We start from the raw sequence: 21,584 nt of genomic DNA, 5'->3' as shown, positions 1-21,584 counted from the left end.
CTCTAAAGTAAACTGAGGCTTGGAGTAATGGCTGGGGTCCAAGAACACAGTTGGTAAATGGCGATGCTGCAGTTTGGACTCAGATCTGACTCCCAAAGTTCTCATCCAGTCCGCTTGGTCAGGTCTCGGAGGCAGAGTGGCAGGCTGTGCACGTGTGTGTAAGTGCGCCTGCACACATGTGCCTTTAGGACTTGCTGTGATCACCTCTGGGAAGAGCGAAAACATCTGAGACGGTGAGCACTAATGAATCAAGCAATGAACACACACATCATTTATTATTTGTAGTTCAATACTTTTTTCTTTTAATTCATACTGTATTTCCATGGCTCTAGCTACTTTACATGAAGATTTGACCGGGAAGCCTTGTATGTTTCTAGGTACTAGCAGTCAGTTTTCAGACCTTGCGCACAGCGCCAGGCAAAGTACAGTTATAGGTTCAAACACAGATGGCCAGACAACTCAACTGCAATCAGCCTGTGTTCTTCCCCATATATGGCCCAGTGCAGTGCTGGGGGCTGCTCCCTCTGCCTCACCCCACTCCACCCCATGTCAGGGTTATCCAGGGGCCATGATGGCCTCTGACCCATCCCTCCCCACTGTGGAGTCTAGGTTGAGTTGGGGGGAAAGCACCATGGGTTTGGGAAGAAGGTCTGGTCCATGCAGAGAGTGGTCTGGCCCTACAGTGCAGGAGAGAGAAATGTGGGGAGCCACGCGCTACTGTTGGCAAAAATGGTTGCTCTTACTATGCAATCTCAGGGAGTGGCACCCGAGCCCAGGGCCAACTCCCCAGGCAGAGCCAGCTGTCTTGCCTGGAGCAGAGGCCACCATTTTGCTTCTGCAGTATCTCATCGTGTTGAGAGAAGCAAGGAGGGCAGAGATGACTGTTCTTCACGCCTTCACATGCCAGGTACATTGTCTGGCATCAGTTCCTCTTGGCAGGCAAGGTGCTTCTCGCCAGCAGCCAAGGCTCCAATCTGGGCTCCCAGGCCTGCTGAGGACCTCAAGTCACAACAGAAAACAATGCTCAAGACCCCTGAGCTTCGCGCAGAACACCAAAGCAGGGAGCTGGCTGGGCCCGTCACAGCCACGGCCGGAGCAGGAGTGAGGTAACAAGGCTGGGCAGAGAGGCGGGGAGGGAAGCTCTCTACACCGTGTGCAAATTTCTGCTCCACAACAGGAAAGCAGGGGCGTTAAAAGATGGCCTTCCAGAAAAACGCTCCTCTCGGACCCAAAAATGCATCTTCTGGAAGAAAACATAAAGGTGGAGGGGAGTGGGGCCAGCCTGCTGGAGGCTGGGGGATGAGGGTCAAGGATGTCAAGTGATGATTGTCCCACAGACTAGAGACAAAGGTTGGGAGAGAAGACAATCAGGAAGAGAGGTTCTCACATTTCCTGCCGAAGTGGGCAGGTGGAGTCAGCGGGTGCGGGGAAGGAGACCACAGCCCTGCCACCCGGGGGAAGAAAGAGTGCTCTCTCTCCTGGGAGCCCCTAGGGAGGAAGGGCTGCCCTGGGCTGCCCTGCAGAGCTAAATATGCAGCAGGATACGTCACAGAAAGGATCCTTCTGAGACCACAGACAGTCCAGAAAGATTCTTCCCCTAATCCTTCCTCCAAGATTTCACCCTAGAGACGCTGCCTGCAAATGTATTGGACATGGTCCAAACTTGGGTCAGAGACACGGTCATGGAGAGAATCCAGCTCTATCAAAGCATTGCTCTTGAGGTTTTTTTGGTCCTCCCCCTTCCTTGTAATCCCAGGTTCTTAGTGTCAACGCTCTGAGGCAACCCAAGGATTGTAGCCAAAGGTTCACACTTAATTCAAACCCCAATAAGGCTGGAGCCCAAAGAGAAGTGCTAGAGCCAGGAACGGCTCCTCTCCACCCTTTGCCCTGGCGAGGAGGAGGAAGGATGGAGAGATGAAAGGCTTCACAGCTTAAGGACAGAAGATGAGCTCAACGCAAGATGGTGTCCTTCTTGCCACCATCCTCTTCTTCTGAGCCTGGAGAAAGTCCAAAGGAAGGACCCTTCCCAAACCTAAGACTAGGCCAACAAAGGAAGGAATAGCCTCCTGCACTGATGCCGAGCAATACAGCAAGCTTGATCTCTGTTTCTGCCTCTCCCTCCCCACCCCCTTCACTGGACCTCCCTACCCCTCCTAGTCCATAAAGAATAAAGTTTAAATACCCTGGATTTCCTGAGAACCCAGACACTGCCCTACCCCTCATTTAATGCCAGGGAAACACTAGTCCAGAAGGCTCACCCTCTCCTGGCAGGCACCTGCCAAGTTTGAGAAAGCCCAGCCTTGCCAGTCTCTGACCTAGCCTCCAGGACAATGCCAAAGCTAGACCCTACCTTGGAGATAGTCTAGCTCAGGAGATTCCTGTTACAAATAAGATCCTGAAGCTCAGAGACGGGGAGGGACTTGTCCAATAGCAGGGGCAGGACTCAGGCCCAGGTCTCCCGGCTCTCAGCCCTTACAGGGGGCTTCAAGTTGCTGCTCTTGGTGTCTCAGAATGCATCCCCTTGCCCCAGGGAGGTGGATGGGGGAAAGGAGGGTGTTACAGTCACGACTGGCTTCTCCCAGGACAGCCCTGTTGATTCCTCCACAGTCAGCTGGAGTGAAGTGTAGACCTGTAGCTGTCCTGTACCCATCTAGAAACTGCAGGAGCTTTGAAACTGAGTGCAAGCTCTCAAATGTCTTACCACACGAATCCTCGCAGAAAGACTCTTATATGACTGAGTTCTTACATGAACAAAACCAAAAAAAGCCCTGGCTAGGAGAAATAATGTAAGAAATGGTGGTTTTAATGCTCCCTTGCAGATAGTTACAAGCCAGGCTGCCATGAGTAACAATGTTATTTACGTGTTTCACTCCCAAACTGATCCACAAGGGGGAGGTCCCTCCTCTTTCACAGGTTATTAAATAAGGGGGTAAAGCTTTTTTTTGGGGGGGGGGGGGAGTAAATAGAGTTACTGATTTTCCCCTGGTTTGAAAGTCAGAAAGTTATTAGAATAGAAGGCGCCCACAAAAGATCCATGGCTCTTAGAAATGAGGCGGATGCTCCCCGTGTGTACACAATGTCTCCTGGGCTCAGACCCCCAGATCTCAAGGGGCTTCCTTGGACATCCTTCCCATCACCCACTCCTCCCTAGAACGGGCCTGAGAGGGAGGTGAAGCCGGAGGTGAAGCCAGAGCCGAGCAGCTCCCTGAGGCGAGGCCCACTTAAACTGCTTTACTCCCAGCAAAGAGCCCTTTTTAAGTCAGCCCAGAGGTCCGACCGTGGGACCTTTAATACCTGAATAATTTACATAAATAAATAAGTAATATGTATGGGGTAAATTACAGGATTTACCAGTTTTCCTTTCAGTAGTTTCTGAGAACAATTTCGATTTCTGGGTACTCCAATGGGTAAATTCTTAGCAGCCTACACTATTCCTCTTCCTTTGGCTCAGGCCCATGAGCCTTGAGCTTCCCCAGGGTCTCCCATTCAGCCTCCAGGACAGGAATGATGGAGATAAGTGCCCTTCACCAGGATTACACTCAGCTCCGTTCCCTCATACCTCCTTTTCAAAGGGAGGAATATCATTTCTAGGTGATGCCCATGGAACCTTCTCATCCAGCTCCCCTTGGGGGATGACCTGGGCCCGTATCTTTCGTCTTCTCACCCTGCCCTAAGGGCAGTAACAAGGCCATCTTCTCAGATAGACTGAAAAGCTAAAACCTTTCCTTAACTGCCAGAGTGGGGCACCCCGGCCTGTCCGGGAGAACACTACGTGCTCTTCTTCAGGCTAGGTGAGTGATAAAATCTTCCTTTCCTCTGCCCCTTGCGCCAAGAGGCCCACCAGAACAAGCACTCTGGAAGCGCTCTCCTTGCCAAATCGGTAGGATCTTTTCCAGATCAAGAATCTGTTGCACGCTCTGCCTGGGGCTGGTGGGACTGCTCAGGTCCTTACATGGAGAAATCGTAGTGTGTGAAGGGTACCCAGAAGCATGCTCAGAAGGGACCCACCAGGTCAGACAAATTATGGGTTCAGTGAGCCAACCCCGAAAAGGCTCTACATGACTCCCTCTCCTAACCCATGGCCTTCTCTCTACTCCTCCATGACTTCATACCTCTCTGGGGCCAGAGATCAGAGAAGGCTTTGCTCTCTCTGCCAGAACTTCCACTCCCAGCTCTGGGAAACCGGATTTGGAATGGTCCCCACGGGGCAGACTCGATCTGGCTTTTTCCTGCCTAAATGCACATACCTTTGCCAAATCCACTCCCTCCAAGGCTGAGGTCTTCTTAACGTGGGCAAAGTAGCTCAGACAGTTGTCTCCCTCAACTAAGTTGGTTCCTCACTGAGGCTAAATGATGCTGGCAGCCCAAGAATGCTTGGATAGAGTGCTCACTCCTCACACATCATTCTGTGGTCAGACCCTACCATCCGTCCACAGCTAGCGCATTCACTCTGTGAAACCCTGGAGGTCCTAGAACACCCTGATTCATCCTGGAAATCAAATGACAGCTCAAAGGAAAGGGGTTAGAGCCACAGACCTGATTTGCTTATAATCACTAAAAGAGATTTAACAAGATCAAAAATGCTCCACCCTGACTAATAAACGATGTGCTCTTAGGGCACAGAGCAAAAATAGGGCTTTAGGCACTAAAAAGTGACATTTCACCCAGACCCAGCCTGGGAAAAGACCAGAGAGGAGGGGGGTGGGAAAGTAACAAATCCCCAGCCCTTATTGGGTGCACACCCACCCAGATGAGAGGAAGGTGCAGGGCGATGGAGGAGGACACCCTCTGGAACACCAGCCCTCAGGCGCTGCGGCTACAAAGCCCACTCCCTTGGGCGCAGCCTCCCTGCTGCCCCTCCCTCTGCACCTGGCTCCTGGTGTGGGGGCCCGAGTAAACGGGTGGCCTCAGATGCTGGAGTTTAGATGGGGCCCCTGCCCTTGATGCTTCCTTGTTCCCGAGAGAGAACGCCTGGGGAAGCGCGGGGCAGGGAAGAAAAAAATTATCTTTTATTTTGGAAACAAATCAGAAGGGGATTAGGGAATGAAGCACCTTAAGCAATGCCCCCTTGAGACTTTGCACGACCCCAGGGTCTTCACAGGCATAACTTTGGCTCAACAACATTCCCCTTCTCAGAGCCAAGAACGGCCAGCAAGGGAAAGGGCGGGGACGAGAGGATGGGGAGGGGAGGGGGAGGAGGATCAGGGGAGGTCGGTGCTGAGAGGTGGTCCCTGCCCTCCTCGGCCCCTCCACCGGCCAGCACAGGAGGCGGTCCCGCTCCTTCTCCCTGGTACATAGGCATTATCTCTTTTTAAAATCTGTATATAATATATATTTATATTCTGTATATATATATTTATATATATATTTATATGGTCTATGTACACATATTGCACAGGCCTCCGGCGGCCGCCCCTGCTCCTGCCTTGTCAGTGATAGTGGTTCCTCTTCTCTTCACTTTCCGACGTGAAGTCACGGGACCTGATGCCGTTCTGCAGGTTGATGAGTGAGTCCTTCATCTGGAAGACAGGGAAGCCCGGCCCCACCAGGGTTTGTGCCCTCAGTGGGCTTCTCCATCCAGCAGCCCCCGCCACGCCCGCCTCTCGCAGGTTCCCCACCAGGCCTGGGAGTTAAAGGGAACGGGCTCCTGAAACAAGGGCAATTCTCAACGGACACAGCCTCAGGCAGAAGGGGGACAGCCAATCCAGCACTGGCAACCCCTCGGGTAATAAGTTCGCTGTGTCTCGAGGATTTGTGGCCTTGTTTCGCTGAATTAAGAACTCTCCGAGCATTCTGTTGCTACCAGGACCCACATTAGACCGCCCCTTACTCGGCATCCTGCCCTTATTCGGTTCCCTCTGCTCCCGAATACACTGGACTCCTAGCCTGGTCCACATGCCACTCTGTTCTCCCAGCTCGGACTCTGCTGTCCTGCCTACCCAATCTCGCCCGTCTGTGAAGGCCAGGAGCAAATCCAGACTTTCCCTGGCTCACAGTCGCCTTTCTCTCTCCGCGCCTTCCCTTCCACAGTCCGCTCCCTGGGGCTCTGCCCTGCGGTCGTCTTTAATGGCTTTGTTTCACGTGTGCTTGGAGCGCACCGCGTCTTCTCCGTCCTTTACACACCCCAGGTGCCAAGCAGAGAACTGAGCAGGCTCTTAGCTGTGCCCGTATCACTGAATGAACTTAATCTTAACTGAACTCCTTAGCCTCTTTAAGAAACAGACACATCCTCCATCACGGGGTGGCGTCCACATCAGGCAGGCCCAGCGGTAGAATCCCAACGGCCTGCGACAAGACGACACATTTACATCCTGTCTCTAGGTAAGCTGCTTAGGGACAACACGGGACAGTTACCATGTCATGGGTAAACAGTTGTGGATTTTGAGAACCTCTGATCTCTCTGCCTAATCTACCACTTTCTTTTCTTTAGTTCTTCTGTATCCTCAGCTCAGTAGGGATAAGGGCCCATTACTATTCCTTTAAAGGTCCCTTTTAAAGGGAATAGAACAAAATACCTATCTTAATGCTTGTAGAGTCATGTCTACCAGGCTACAAATCTGACAGCCCCAAGCTCCTTAAGGAGACCCACCCTGAAACAGAATTTTACAGTTGAAGGAGTCCAAATGCCCCCCGTTTAATTCTCATCCAACATCATCTCATCATGCTTTCAGCACCTTCAGTGATGAAGTCTCAGTCCTTCAAAGCAGCCCATCCCATTGCGGGAAAGCTCTAACCAGAAGCAGTCTGTCTTCAGTCGATGGCTCAAAAATCCGATCCCCTCTGACTTCTAGCCCCAGGGCAGTGCTCTGGACTTCAAAAGCTACCTAACCTTCTGTGTTAGACCTCCACGTCTGAAGACTCTCCTGTTCCGCTCACCCACCCCAGTTTTCCCTTCTCCTGAGCACATCTTCCATTCTATCAGCCCCTCCTGATAGCACGGAACTCCCAAACTCCGTGCTATGTTGTCTACCCTCTTTTGGTTTAAAAAAAAAAAGCCCTCCTCAAACATGGTTCCTATGCTACACAGGAAGCTTTAAACCCATTGATCTTGACAGCTGCATAAAATTCTCTCCTTAATTTAGAGCTAAGAGATTGAACGTTGAAGGGGAAATGAAATGTAACATTAATGAGTGCCTCCCATGTGCACCAACTCCTGACAGCAATTTCACGGAGCAGCGATTGTAATTCCCATTCTATAGATGAGAAAATGGAAGGTCAGTACTATCAAGTCCCTTGCTCGAGGGCATAAAACTGGTTGGTGGCAAGGCTAGGGTTCCACCTCAGGCTGATGAAACGAAGCTAATTACTGATTTTGTCCCAGGATGATTTTCTTAAATGTATGTATCTAGTTTTTAGAAGGAACATAGGCAACTGTACTACAAAGAAAATGTTATGAAAATAAGACATTACAACCATCTTCCCAGACCATAAGCACAGCCTCCAGGGAGGACGATGTCCTGGAGGCTGTGTGTGGGGCGCATGTTTTGAGGGCAGGGGGTAGGGGGTGGAGGGTGGGGGCCATACATCAAAAGGAATTAGAAAGACATGCCTGCTGGGAAGATAAATCTCTGTAAAAAGGGGGTTATCTCTTTAAATGCCTGTCAGATGGCCATGGGTTACCAAGAAAAAAAAAAAAAGAGAGAGAATTAGCTCTCCTTTCATTTAACCCACAGTTTTCCTGCTGCAAATCTGGTGTGTAATTTCATTGACACACTATTGGGGAATACACCTTTGCTTCCGAAAGCTCACCCAAGGATGGCTTTAAAGTTAGGACAATGGACGGCCTAGGAGAAGAACGCACGGGAGGGCGAGGTCTGGTGGATGGTGATGGAGATGGTGCTGCTTCTCGGAGAACAGGGAGGAAGTTCTACCCCCAGAAGACTGGGGCGAGGAGGGGAGGTGGGGGCGTCTCACCTGGTCGAGAAGCATCACCGAGGATTTGATGATCTCCCTCCATTTCTGGAGCTCAGTGTCGTGGTACTTTTGCTGGGACTCTAAGAGCCGGGCCCATTCTGTCTGAGACTGGGGTAACCTGTGGGGTAGAAGAGGGGTACCCCAGCAGCCGGAGTTAGGAGCAGTGGACTGTCCTGAGCGCCCAGACCCCTAAAGGACAGAGAGCCACACCAGAGTGCTTCGTCCTTTGCTCACCATCCTGGCTCCTCTGTGCCTCAAATCAGAAGCAGACTAGACCTACAGGGGCAGTTTCCAGAGCTTGCTTATGGACTCATCCCAAAGGGTTATCCCCGGCCAAAGGCGCAGGCCAGTCCCAAGTAGGCTGGGAGGCAGGAGCCAGGACGTGGTACCGGACGGGCTGGAGGTGGAAGCCAGGGGAAGAGGCCAGGATTACCTTTCTTGGAGCCTCAGACCCTGCCAGGCAGTGAGAGTCTGGGTGGTGTATTCCAGCATCCAGAGTTTGTAGAAGAGCATCACGTTAAGGATGACCAGCAGCACCAGACTAGGAAGGAGACGGGGAGAGAGCAGGAGCAGTGAGGCGGGGTCTGAGAAAGCAGCCTCCCTCTCAGAGTCACGGAGGTCCCCCACCCCAGAGGTCGCTGTCCTCGCCCTCTGGGCCACCTGAAGCACTGCAGTGAGTGAATACGTGAGCCGGAGGGACACAGCGGGGGTGGGGAGGTGAGCAGCAGTCTAACCTGGGGGCTGGGACACGGCAGGAGAGCCATGGAGAGGTGTGTGGGGTGAAGGTATCAAAAAGGAGAGACACAGAGGTCACCCAGGAGCTGGGTGCCGGGGAAGGAGAGGTAAGATGGAGAGGAAAAGAGACGAGGAGGGGAAAGAAGCATCGTAGAGCCAGTACCTGAAACAGATCCTAATGGGAGCCAGAAGAAAAATGGGGAGGAGGCAGGTTAGAAAGAGACTGAGTGGGGAAGGGGAAGTTGCACTTAAATCAAGCCAGAGAGAAAGTGAGAGCCTGTGAGACGGAAACGCCAGAAGCAGGGACACCACGGGCGAGGACACCCAGCAAGGAAGGCGCAGGGGGAAGAATGGGAAATGGACTCCGAGCATTTCAAGGGTGATAAACGGAGATAAGGTTCCTCCTACTAACCCAAACCGCAGGGGATTCCCAGCTCTGTCCCCAGACGTTAGCACAACTGCCCTAGAGCTGCCGTCTCCTCCGGGCACCGGCCAGCCCTGCAGGGGTCACAAGGACCAGCTGAGGCTTCCCAGGGATGGGCCAGAAACAGTTGCAGACAGGGAGGTGGCAGGAGAGCCCCGGGGGCAATGGAGAGTCACCAAGGGGCTGTGGGATCCGCTTCTCTCAGCGCCAGGGGCCTAAAGATCATTTTATAGCAGAGGTTCATGGGCTGAAGAGAAGGCTCAGGGAAAGAGAGGATGCAGAGATGTGCGGAACTGGGCACAAATGCTAGCTCATCACTTAGAAGTCTCTTAACTTTTGATCCAGTTTCCCTGAAACCCAGTTCCCTCAACAGGACAAGTCCTACCCTGCTGGGGCAGTGGGGGGTGGGGGGGGGCTGGTTATGTGGAAGAAAGGCATGTACTGAGGCACCTGCACACAGGAGGACCTCCACAAGGGGAGGTCTTCTCATTAAAGGAGGAGGCACAGACGCACACGGAAAGAAGATGACAAAAACAGAAAGACAAAACAAATAGATGAAAAAAGACCAAGAAAGAAAGAAAATCTATACTATGCCTTTGACCTTTCAAAGTATGTGGCATGTGTGGTGTGTGTGTGGTGTGTGGTATGTGGTGTGTGCAGTGTGTGTTGTGTGTGGTGTGTCGTGTGTGGTGTGTGCAGTGTGTGGTATGTGTTGTGTGCGTTGTGCGTGGGACACTGTACTTGTCACCTGCGTTTCCCACACTACAGAAAGTAGTATTTCTTAAAGTGGCAGCTGCAAATGCCTGGGGCTACTCAGCTGTGTCCCTGGGGCCCTCTGAGTTCTCCATGAGAACCTCTAAACCTTGCACTGAGTTTCAGCGGTAGCACCTTTAATCGTGCCAGTACTCCTGGACCACTGGAACGCACACCTCTTCAGTGCGCGCTGCAGTGTCAGCCCCCGCATTTGGACCTGTGTTTACAGTCCTGTCTGTGCTCAGTGACAGTCAAGGGACACCCCAGCCTGCGGTCCCTGGGAAGGCTTAGGGGTGGTCTAGACAGAGAAGAGGCAGGAGGGCTGGGTCACCACAAGGCAGGAGCATGGCAGCTGAGGCCCCTCAGACACAGGGCAACCTGCGCTGTGCCAGAAGGTTCCACATGTGTGCTGGCAGCAGACCCACCGCCTCTCGTGCTGAACGACGAGGCCTGATTAACCGAAACTAACAAAGTCCCGAAGTTAGTTAAAGCCACGCTACACGGTGTACTCAGGCGACCAGGCCTCCTCTCACGTCAAAACGCAGAAGAGAGCTCAGCCGCAGAACTAACCCAAGGTTAGAGCTTTCTGTCCACCAAACCCAACGTCAGAGATTCGGTTTTAACAATGACATGAAACACATTAAAATGCTGCTGCTATGCATGAATTTTACTGGTTTTATAGTCATCTTTGTATTTCATTTTGTAAAAATATCTTGGCTTCTTATGCCACAGTCAGAAGACTTCCGCATGTATGCTCACACTGTATATTCAGGCAGGGGTAGCTCAGGAGCCCTCCTCGCGCCCCGCACAGGCCCCTCTCCCAAGCGGCCCCCAGGTCTGTCCTCAGCCCACGTTCTCTCGCACGCTCCATACTCTCCTCCGATGATGACCTCACTCCCACCGTGGCTTTGATGCTGCCGGCAATTCAACCAGCAGCTTCAGCATACACCTCTCTCCTCAGCTCCAGGTCCACACCAACAAGTGTCTGTCACTTCACTTGGACAACCTATGGCAACTCAGAGACATCCGGACCTGGCAGCATCTTCTCTGACAACTTTTCACTGAGGTCCAGATTTCCGTCAGTGACGCAGCCATTTATGGGCCTGCCAGTCAGTACGTCATCTTTCTTCCCTACATCACCCCGTGTAACAAGCCTTCATTTTCCAGGACCTCTCAGCCCCAGCCCCTCACCTCGGTCTGACAGCCACTCCTGCTGAGATCACCGCAGCTCGCTCCTGCTGGCCTCCCTGCCTCCAGTCCTTTCTTGTCTAGTCCCTGCACCATACCGCCTCCAGAGTGATTTTTTTAAAGTGCAGATCCAACCGTGTGACCCCAGGGCTTCCTTCTCTGTTTCCTGTGGGTAGAGCTGTGCCCCGGCTTCTGCCTTTCTGACAATGCTTTAGTGAAGGCGTGAAGGCATGGGGGTGGAGTCACAGAAGGAAGACGGAGCTACAGACAGTCCAGTGCTGGGTACCCACCTGGCAGAGCCAGCGTCTGGGCAGCTCCTGAGCCCCCACCCAGCTGTGCCCCCATGTTGCCACAGCACATCCCATCCAGGAAGGGTCAGGGTGTCAGGCAGTGGCCTGAACCAAGAGGAGAAGCGTCTGCACTTAGCTGCCCTAGCGGCTCCTGCTCAGAAACGGTTCACAGAAGCCCTGAGAAGGCTCCGGCTTACACTTCCAACAGTGGTGTCCCCCCCGCTCGTACACCCTCATTTCTTGTAACAAACTGTCTCCCTAGCCTGGCAGCTCTCTGTGAAAGTTACTGAGCCCACAGTGTTACAGCAGTATGGCAATTACTATAAATTGCTTAAATTAAAATAAGCATACATGTTTCCTGGACTCTAGTCATTGATTTTGCCTGGCTACCCTACCAAAGTGTGGGCCCCATGCGTGCATGGTCCTGATGCCCGGCACAGAGCAGACACTCAGCATGTCTGTCACAAACATGAATGGGCTCCTAAAATGCTCTGTAGCGTCACTACATTAGCATGTACCCAGCGGTGCAGCAGTCGTGAATTTTCTGTCAGACCCATGTGAAATTGACTCCTGAAGGGCATGGGTGCTGTTCCACGCAGCATCTTCTGAATTCTGAAGTCCTAGCATAAAGTAAGTGCGAATAAAACAGAGAACAAGAAGCAAAGAGGGAAGGAATGACAGAGCAATTGATCTGGAGAGAGACTAGAGGACTAAGCAAAAAAAAAAAGAAACCAGGGCAACAGTGAGGATGCTCAAACGCCTGAGGAAGATGGGGAGGAGGCAGCGGGACAGACAGGGAGGTGCTGGGGGCAGGGGTCGGGGGGAGAGCCTGGAGTCCCTTACACACAGCTGATAACCAGCAGCAGCTTGGACACGCTCTGCAGGTGGAAACCGTTGGGGGTGTCCTCAGGGATATGCCGTGTCTGCGTGGAACCTGCGGGGAGAAGGAGAGGCCATCACCGCCGTGGCACCCAAGTCCACCAACTGCTGACTTGACGCCGGTCGTGCACAGAACTGTTCGTGATGCTGTTGTGGCAACGATGTGATACGTGGGCCTGGCCCTCCCTCCGAAAGTAGAAGGGGAGCTCCTTGAGGGCAAGGTCATGGCGGGGTTTGGGCAAGGTGGACATGAACGTCACTGAACACGGGAAATCACCGGACCTCTGTGGGTAAGACGTGCAGATGCCGGACACAGCGATCTGCAGCCGTGGAAGGGAAGCAGCCCTGGGCTAGGACTGGAGACGGCTGTCAGCTCTAGCTTTATCCAGAACAGGCCACAAGACGCTGAGCAAGTCATGGATCCCCTGAGTCAGTTCATTCACATGCAGTGTTAGTCAGGAGTCCCGTATGTAAAACACACAAATAACACAGCAGTGCTCTGCTCTGGCTGAAGCCGGGGAAGGTCGAGAAAGGCCGGCACCTCTTTCCTCTTCTGCCTCCTCTCCTGCCCCACCCAGCAATGATGAATGCCAGGGGAGGTGCAGAGCACAGTCTGAAAAACCCTGGATTAGCTGGGCTCTTGCTGCAAGTTTCCACGCTTGAGCAAAGAATGAGGGTGTGAGCGGCTGGATGGGAAGAGGGAGACTCAGCGAGGGACCCGCTGCCTGGCCTCCTCGGACTCCCTGCCCTTTGTGTTACGGGGTCATCCCCAGGGTCTGAGCTTCAGCCTTCCCCTGGGGCATTTCCCAGGAACTTGGAGGTGGCATGCCTGAGCCTATGCAGGGGCCACCAGCTTGGGCAACACGGGGGCACAAACCCAAAGGCAACTCGCACTCAGCAGAGCGCACAGAGGGGTTCGGCAGGGGCTGGGGAGCTTAAGGGCACGGGAAACAACAGCTCATCCAGAGCTCAGATTCAATGCATCACGAGCCTCACTGAATACACGGTCTACCCTTGGCCGCAAAATGAGTGCACACGTGTGTGCCTCGGCAAGGCCCGCAGCTCCCCGCGAAGCCCTGAGCCGTGCCCCTCGCCCCCACCGGGCACACACCTGCCACGTGTTTGATCCTGTGGCCCACGTCTTCATCAGTGGGCGTGGTGACCGGGCTCATCACCTCCTCCAGGTGAGGCACCCGCAGGTGGGCGTGGGGGCGCTTCCTCCTCCGCACCGTCGGGGGCTTGCTGGTCTTCTCCTTGGGAGACTGTCTGTGCATCTCAGCCAGGTAGGTGCTCTCCGTTTTGGTCAGCTCACTCTCTGTCGGGGTCAAAAGGCCACATCAGAGGCCATCTGCCCATACCTCCGACCCAATACACCGACCTCCAGAAGCAACTCCGTCTCCTCCGAGCCGCACCCTCCCTAAGGGGACCGTTTTCCCAGGCTGTACTCCAAGGTATGCCTGGGAGGGCGGGGTTCCCTCAGGGATGCCCAGGAGCCCTGGGAAATACTCCTGGGACCCAGCCCAGCCCAAAGCCCTCTTCCGGGTTGTTCAACAGTGTATACAGACAGAGGCTCACGTATGCATACTTGGGGCACATCCATTTCCCAGTGGATGCCTTCACAGACTACTGCCTCCTCGTAACAGAACTACCAACAGTGTGACTGGCTCTCAGGCTCATTTCTGGGGCCATGGATTCCCGCATGATAATGATCTCATGAAAGTTATAGTCAGAGTCTCTTGAAAATGCACATGTTCACATCCGTGCTGAACTTTGCATCCATTTCTGGGACAGACTCAAGGGCCCATTAAACCCCTTCACTGCCCCCATCTCTCCCGCCTGCCCCAGGCTTTCCCCTCCCCTGACCAGTGACAGCGGAACCGTTCACCCAGCGGTGGTGACTGAGCGCTCACCCAGGTGGCGGAAGTAGTCCTCCAGCCCACTCCAGAAGTTCTTCTCGATGAACGTTTTCACCAGCCCCCAGGGCTGTTTCCGGTAGCGCAGCTCTGTGGAGACCCTGAGGAACAAGCCGGAAACAAGATCAGCCGTTTCCTGGGCAGACCTTCCTCTGCTGGCAAAAGGGAACTTCAAGTTTAAGGCTAAAGCAGCTCACTTAAGTGCTGCCCTTTACGAGCTCAAAAGCCCTTTCACATCCACGATGCCATCTGATCTCCCCGGCCATCCTGTGAGGTCAGTGAAGCTAGTGGATTTACCCTCATTTTATAGATGAGAAAACTGAGTTTTTGAATTTGTAAGCAGACCGAAGACTAACAAGAAGAGCTCTGACTCCAAGCCCAGAGTTCTTGAGCGATGCCACGTGGCCTCCTCCGACGAGGGCTCTAGGTGGTGCGGGCAGCCTGTGGCCACGGGGCCCTTCTCTCCTCCTCTGGGGCTCCACAGAGTCCACCTTTAAGAGCTTCATCAGCTACTGGCCTGGCTCCTGCCTCTCCACTCTCCCCAGGACCCCGCCGCTCCTGCTCCGTCCCCAGTACTCTCTCTGGTGGTGAGTCTCTCTGCTGCCCCATCTCCTGCCGGATCTGCTCCTGCCTCTCCTGCCGTTGGCTTTCATTGGTCACTAGGGGCGCGCACTAGGTTTAAGGCTGTCTTCTCTGCCCTCACCCCCTCCTGCTGGGGGACACCACCTCCAGCCACGGCCTGATGTGCGCGTGCCCGTGCCGACAGCCACCCCACCCACTGCCAAACAACTGCTTCCCGGGTGGAGGGTGGACATCTCCCTGTAAAGGTTCATCTGGGGTCAACCAGCTACCTCTGAGTGAGCTGGACAGAAAGGACGTCCAATCAGAAGGCCCTCCAAAGAAGCTGGAAGTGAGAAACACAGACGCTGTGGGGGAAGGATGGGGGGCAGGAGGGAGAGGAGAGAAGGGAGGGGAGGGAGGGGAGGAGGAAGAGACCGGGGGCGGGGGGAGTTGCTCAGAGAGCAGCAGAGAAACCAAGAAAACATTTTTAAAAGAAGCAGATGAGAAAATTCAGGCCCTTTTCGAGGTGTGGGTATTCAGATCTTCCTGAGTCTCCAGAGATCTGTCTGTAGCCTTCCACTAAACTCCTATTTTGTTTGAACAACATGAGAGAATTTCTGCTCTGTACAACCAGAAGAACTTGGTCTAAGATACTGGCATACGATCCGATTATTTTCAAATGGGTGTGTGTCTTGGCTTTTCAATCAGACCACAAGTTTCTTAAAATGTCAGGGTCCTTCCTCCATTGAATGTACATCACAGTGCCCAGGGCAGGACTTTTTCCCCAAACAGCAACTAATTACTCATTCAATCAGCACCATCTGACTCTATGTGCGCAGGCTTGGTGCCGAGTGCTGGGGATGAAGTGGGGAGTGGAGTGGGGCTCCTCCCCGGGAGCTCGCCGCCATCCAGGAGACGGGCAGGAACTTGCAATACGCAGGGCATGGCAGAAACAGGACAGGCTTGCGTTTCTAAGACCTGGGTTTCAGCACTCTTGACCCCTGTTCAAAGGTACTTGACTGTATGACCCTCAGTTTTCTTATCTGAAAAATGAGGATAAATCCACCTCCTTGGATTATTCTAAAGGATCCAGTTTGTGTAGGTGAAGTAACTGCATAGTATTTTATAAACCGTAGACAATCAGTAAATAGCAGTGGTTATAAAACTCTTACCAGAAAGACACACAGAGGGGTAAAGAGAACACAAGATGGAGAGAAGAATGAACTGTCAGGATGGGGAGGTGGAGGGGGGTCTCAGAGCTTCAGAAAGAGGGTGGAGTGAAGAATGAGTCAGCAGCCAATACAGCCCACCTCCCCGCTCCTTCTCGGGAGCAAGTCCCCTTTCTCTAACTAAGGATCCCCAGGGGCACCGGGAACTCGCTCTGAGCCCGCTCGGGCCAGCAGACACGGCACCTGAGTCGACTCTTGTTCCGGGCCACGCGGGTGAGTGTGTAGCGGTTGATGGTGTAGAAGTAGTCGTGGTAGGGCACGTCGTGGGTGAGGACTTCGGCGTCGATCACGTAGCATTCACTCTCCTGGCTCGCCTTGTACATGGTCTGCGGGAGGAAAGGGCCGTCGAACAAAACAGAAGCGAAGCAAGACAGAGTGCCTCCTTCCCCAACCCCCCACCCCCAGCCCACCTGGGCTTCTGAACGGGGGACCCAGAACCATCGGAATGGCAGCACCTAAGCACATCAAATGCTACCGTTTCCAGGCTCAACAACACTTGTACCCAGAAACTTCCTAACATCTGTCCTTAGTCCGTCACAAACAGAGGCTCTTCTAGCCCGCTCTCACTGGCCTCTGCCCTCAGCTCACCTGTGTCTCCCTGACGGTGGCAGTTTTGGGAGCCAGAGGGTTGGTAAGGGTGATGGTATAAAGAATCACTCGGCTCTGGTTTCCGTTCTCTTCCTTCTTCCACGGATGGAAGATAATGTCTGGGGGGAGAGAGGAGCCCTGGCATGAGGGAGGGAAAGAGGTATGCTGTCCCCACATCTGAATGTCCCCTCTTGACTGTCCTGATGGCTGCCTGGCCCCCAAAAGGAAGCCAATGGGAGCCTGAGGGCCGGGGAAGGAGGGTGAAAGGAGGGGGCGTCAAAGCAGAAAGAGGCTCTTTGTAGCATTGCCGAAATCCTCCAGAGTGCCGATTGTTCTGGGGCTGGGACAGGAGGTCTCGGGGCCACCCACAGGGGTGCTGGCAACACTGGAGTTACTGTGATGAGGGCCCAGGATCCTTGGGAACAAGTCCTCTCCTCCAAGGCCTGACCTCCCGATACCCTCAGCATGCCCCTCCTCCTGGCAGAGGGGAGCACTGATGCCTGAGTGCCCCTCCGGACTCGGATCTGGACTTGGAGCAGCTCTGCAAGTCCCCGTGGTATGGCAGAGCAGGGGAAGGGGAAGAGACCGCAGCACAGAGGTGTAAGGCATCAACGTCGAGAGCCCAGGGCCTGAATCCCGGCTCGGCCCCCTCTTAGCTGCATGGCCTTGGGCGTGTGACAAGGGTCCGAGTTCCAGGTCCTCACTGGTATCCTGTGGGCCATAATACTCGCACACAGGGCAGATGGAGGGCTAGACGGGATGGTGTAATGTGCTCGATATGCAGTGGGTGCCTACAAGGATGTGGTACCTGCTATTCTCCACTAGACCGTGAGCCTGTGGCATCCCATTCGCCAGTGAGCCTTTGGGGCCCAGGGCCTGGGGCCCAGTCAAGAGGACAGCTGCAGTTTCAGGGGGATGGGGGGAGAAGCTGGCAGGGCCCCGGGGAGCTCCGGCACTGCATGCGGCCAGAAAGGGGGTGCCCTGGGCCATCAGATGGCCTGGAAAAGGAGGGTGCTTGGGAAGAGAGGGAAGAAGAGTGGATGGGGGAGGCACCAGCCCCAGGAGGGACGGACCTGAGAATCGCCGCTGCTCCATGAAGTCCCGCTGGAAGGGCGAGTCAGTGAAAAGGAGGTCATAGAGCTTGTCCACGCTGAAGTTGAAGACTTCGTTCACGTACTGCCGGCCACTCAGGTCCTCGTAGAAGGCCTGGACCTCCCCTGCACACCGAGGAGGCGGCAGACGGTGAAGGTGAGGGATGGGTGACCCCGGGGGCACCCCCAGGGCACTATGTCTCCACGGCTCATGTGGGAACGGCCACCAAGGCTCCAGGGAGGCCGGGATCAGGGTAGCGGGGCCCTGGCTGCTGCCATCTGTGACCTCGCATGGATCCGCCCCCTTCCTCGGCTGGCACGCACACTGCTGACTCTAGTTGGCACCCTATTCACTCACCCTTTACAAAAAGCCTGGAGAATGTGCAGTTTGCCTTTATACTTTCAAACCTTCCTAATTAAGGTGATCTGATCTCAGACTAAAATCTAAATAAATGACACTTACTGATATTGCCTAAACCCAGAGGATCAGGTACCAAGAGTCTAGAGTTAAAGCATAACTGACGGCAAATGTCACTGCGACCTGCGGCACACGTATGTCCACAGGACACTGATTAATCTGCTCACATAGAAGCTTCTGTGGCTGGGCTGGTCTGCAGGGCCGCGATCGCCAACTGCGTGAGGCCTGCCCTCCTTCCACAGGGCAGCCTATTCCCCCCATGATTTCGATCGCTTTAATTCTCTGAAGTTTCTCTCAGCTACAGGAGAAAGTTTCTGAGAACATGGGTGAGTTGCTAAAACCCCAGCGTCCCTCCAGAGCCTTCGGCATGCTCCGTCCCTCAGTACTGCACCTGCAGGGGCTGGTATCTGGCCTCAAGCAGGATGGGACATTTCTGGCATCGCTGTGACCCTGAGAAGGCCAGGGAGGAACTCGGAAGCATCCTGGAGGGTCAGTGCCCGTGACTGTGCAGGATCGGGACTGCGGGGCACAGCTGGGGGCAGGGGATACAGCACCCTGGTTATCACGCAGTGCCCACCTGTGCGGTCTTTTGCGCTGACCCTGCTCCCTAGACGGAAGTGGGGAGACCAACCAAAGGTGAGAAAACCACAACAGGTGACTCACAGGAGAGACTGTCCACAGATGCCTGCATATCCTACCACCAATTCCATGGAGGTAAACCATCAACCAAACTCACGAACACTGAGAATCTGGCCTCCCGCCCTGGAATGTGAGAAACAGCATGTTCCCGAGGGGGAACCTAGAAGCCAGCCCTATGCAGGAGGGAAGGAACAAGCTACCCACTCAGAAATCTTAGCGGGAAGGGCAAAGTCTGTCTGACCCCGAATCAGATCAGGTCCACAAGCCCCATGAGGGAGTCACCAAAGCAAGTTTCTACTAAAATCCAACTATTTCCAGGGGCAGCTGACTGGCACCTTCCTCTACACATAAACACTGTGAGGACAGAGCTGCAAGGCAAGCCGCTGCCAACAGGGGCACATGTCGTGACAAGACTGAATGGCAGGACAAAGCTTTATCTGCCAAGCAAAGAAAGACACATATGAAACGACCAGGATGCTACAGTGAGTACCTGAAAAAGGCTAGTAACGCTAATAGCAAGTCTACCTTTTTTTAAGAAAGCCTGTTCCCCATCCACCCTTCCACCCAGAACCCAGACTGACTCCAGTCTCCATGCGGGGACATCAAAACGTCTGGAGAGAGGAAGGGCCACTCTGCCCCACCGCCACCCGCCCACCTTCATCGTGGGTGTCGGAAGAGTCACTGAGCTCGGTGGGAATGTCCTCGTTGTCATTGAAGTCCAGCGACGGGGAGGTCACGGGCGCGATGATCTCGATCTTCTCCCCAATGATGCTGTCGATGGCGAGCTCCTTCTCCAGGGACCCGTCGCCCTCCAGCACCTCCTCCTCCAGGGGCAGCCCGTCAAACTGGGGTGGGGACAGAGCTGTCAGCCTGATCCACCCTCCTAAGGGAAGGGAGATTGCTGGCCTGGGTGGGGAGCCTGCCCACTCTCCCCAGCTGTGCAGGAGCTGGCTGCACCACGCACTCACCCCGGCCACGGAAGACAAAGAACACAGCACGAGGCCCTGCCCTTCTCTCGCCACTGAACAGCACACCCAGCCCCATGCTTCGCCAGAGTCAGCCCCTTCCTGGCAGCTCCTCTCCTGGGGCCATGCCCCCACCGCCCTGTAACCACCCAGGCCTGACCCCAGCCAGGACCCTGTCTTCTGAGAGCTCAGAAGTTTTCATAAGCAGTTTTGGATTAATCCTCCCACCGGCCCTGGAAGGGAATAGGTACGACTCTTTACATTTTAAAGTTAAGCTCAGAGACAGAAAATGCAGACGAGGCAGCAAATGGATGACGTTTTCATGCTAAGGCCAAGTGGTCTGACCCCCAAGCCACTGCAACACAGGCTCCCTTTTCTGAGAACTCTTTCTTCTACCTGCCGGCTCACACGTGGACACTTCCTTCACCAAGCTTCTATCCCCTCCGTAACCAAGTCCCAGGACAGAGTCCTTCTCACATTTTTATCTCTTCTGCCAAGTCTAACACAGAGGGAAAATAAGCCAGAGCGGGGCCACTAGGAACTCAGTCACTAATCACTGAATGAATGAACAGATAGCAGCTCTATGGTCCTATATTCACCTGTGACTCTGACTTTAGATCAAGGCAGTGAAAAAAAGGCCTGGAACCGTTCTTCACCAGTAGGGCTGATCAGCGCGGCCCACCAAGCGCCAGGCTCACACCACGGACTCAGAATGGCTCTCATCAGCTCAGAAGCCAAACAAAACCTTATACCCGAAGACCGAGAATCCAGCTCTGGATTCTACATTCACTAGAATGTAGAGAGCCCATCTGCTTCACGGTGCCTCCTTGATAAAGTGACTGCAGTGTGACCAATCTCCCCACGACCTGCTCTCCGGTACGGGGTCCTGCAGCATTCACTAGGCCAGGAATCGCGGCCACTGGACGGGGATGGAAGCAGAGGGCCCCCTGCCCATACCGAGACGGGCGCTTCGCTGCTCCCCGTGGACGTCAGTGTGCTGTTGGTGATGGATTTCTTGGGCAGCTGTGGGCTGGCGTCCGGCTTGGTCTCTATGCTGCTTTTGGATGAGCTGTCATTCACTTCATTCTCTTCTACGGGGATCTCCTCACAGTAGCTGAAAAGAGACACCATGAGCCCCAGTTAATCTCAGTGGCCAAGACTGCCAGCTATTCTAAGAATCTCACAAAACCACGGGCTTTCCCGTTTCTCTGCTTTGTACATGACCTTCCTCTAACTACCCCCAAGCTGCTCTCCTGAAACCTCCTTCCTATACCCCCTCCCCCAGGTAATTTCTGGCTCCAAACTCATCTTCTCCAGGCAGCCTTCTTAGATTTATCCCTGCCTAAATATGACAACTCTTTGTCTTATGCTTTTTTTCCCTTTGGCATCCCATCCCGTTCCAACTTGACCAGCTGAGTCAAGCATCTGGGCTCTGAGCATACGTCTAATTTCCCACACGGCGACTAGGACAGGGCTCTGGACACGAGTTGGTACTGCCCAGATCCTAGATCGTAACTAGCAAACTTCTCTGCATTGTACACCTGAGGAAAAACACCCCCTGAGATAAAGGCAGGTGCCCTTCCAGGGACACTTCAGCGATGCCACCACAGGCTCTCCCAAGGGAGAAACCACCATCACCATCGTCATCCGCATCTAATACTTTACATTTTGCCTCATCTGTATGCATCACAACTCTGAGTAAATCATCAAACGCATTTTAGAGCTAATCAAGTACAAACTCACAGAGAGTAAGAGATACCACCATGAAGTGTCGGAAATGGTCCCCGAGCCCAGGTCTACGCACCACACACTCGACGCTCTTTCTTTGCCCTCTGTCCCCCGTGCCTCATGCTACCATCAAGCCTCTACCTCCCAACCTCAGGCAAGCTGGTTCCAGCATGTGCACAGGGACACCCCTTCTGCAAACGTCCTTCCCTTGGCTTCCAGGATACAAAACTCTCCTAGCATCCTCCTGCCTCATTAGATGTTCTTTCCTG

The 21,584-nt window shown here is 53.9% G+C and overlaps 1 protein-coding gene across 9 annotated transcripts in view; it reads right to left on the bottom strand.

Annotated features, from left to right (window-relative positions):
- Window positions 1–271: 271 nt before the first annotated feature.
- GRAMD1B (GRAM domain containing 1B) overlaps window positions 272–21,584 on the bottom strand; it is a 154,594-nt gene continuing 133,281 nt past the window's right edge. For all 9 annotated transcript variants that reach the window (XM_010986544.3, XM_064482160.1, XM_064482165.1 and 6 more), the window contains 11 exons: window positions 20,545–20,701; window positions 19,278–19,467; window positions 17,548–17,691; window positions 16,475–16,593; window positions 16,070–16,212; window positions 14,094–14,197; window positions 13,295–13,498; window positions 12,148–12,238; window positions 8,348–8,455; window positions 7,915–8,032; window positions 272–5,519 (listed from right to left, as the gene is read on the bottom strand). In XM_010986544.3, the coding sequence (XP_010984846.2) occupies window positions 5,430–5,519; window positions 7,915–8,032; window positions 8,348–8,455; window positions 12,148–12,238; window positions 13,295–13,498; window positions 14,094–14,197; window positions 16,070–16,212; window positions 16,475–16,593; window positions 17,548–17,691; window positions 19,278–19,467; window positions 20,545–20,701 (1,468 nt within the window). In that variant the 3' untranslated portion in view covers window positions 272–5,429. The remainder of the gene's footprint in view (window positions 5,520–7,914; window positions 8,033–8,347; window positions 8,456–12,147; window positions 12,239–13,294; window positions 13,499–14,093; window positions 14,198–16,069; window positions 16,213–16,474; window positions 16,594–17,547; window positions 17,692–19,277; window positions 19,468–20,544; window positions 20,702–21,584) is intronic.

Source organism: Camelus dromedarius, chromosome 34, assembly GCF_036321535.1.
Source record: "Camelus dromedarius isolate mCamDro1 chromosome 34, mCamDro1.pat, whole genome shotgun sequence".
Lineage (NCBI taxonomy): Eukaryota > Metazoa > Chordata > Mammalia > Artiodactyla > Camelidae > Camelus > Camelus dromedarius.
This window is presented reverse-complemented; position numbering and strand designations above follow the sequence as displayed.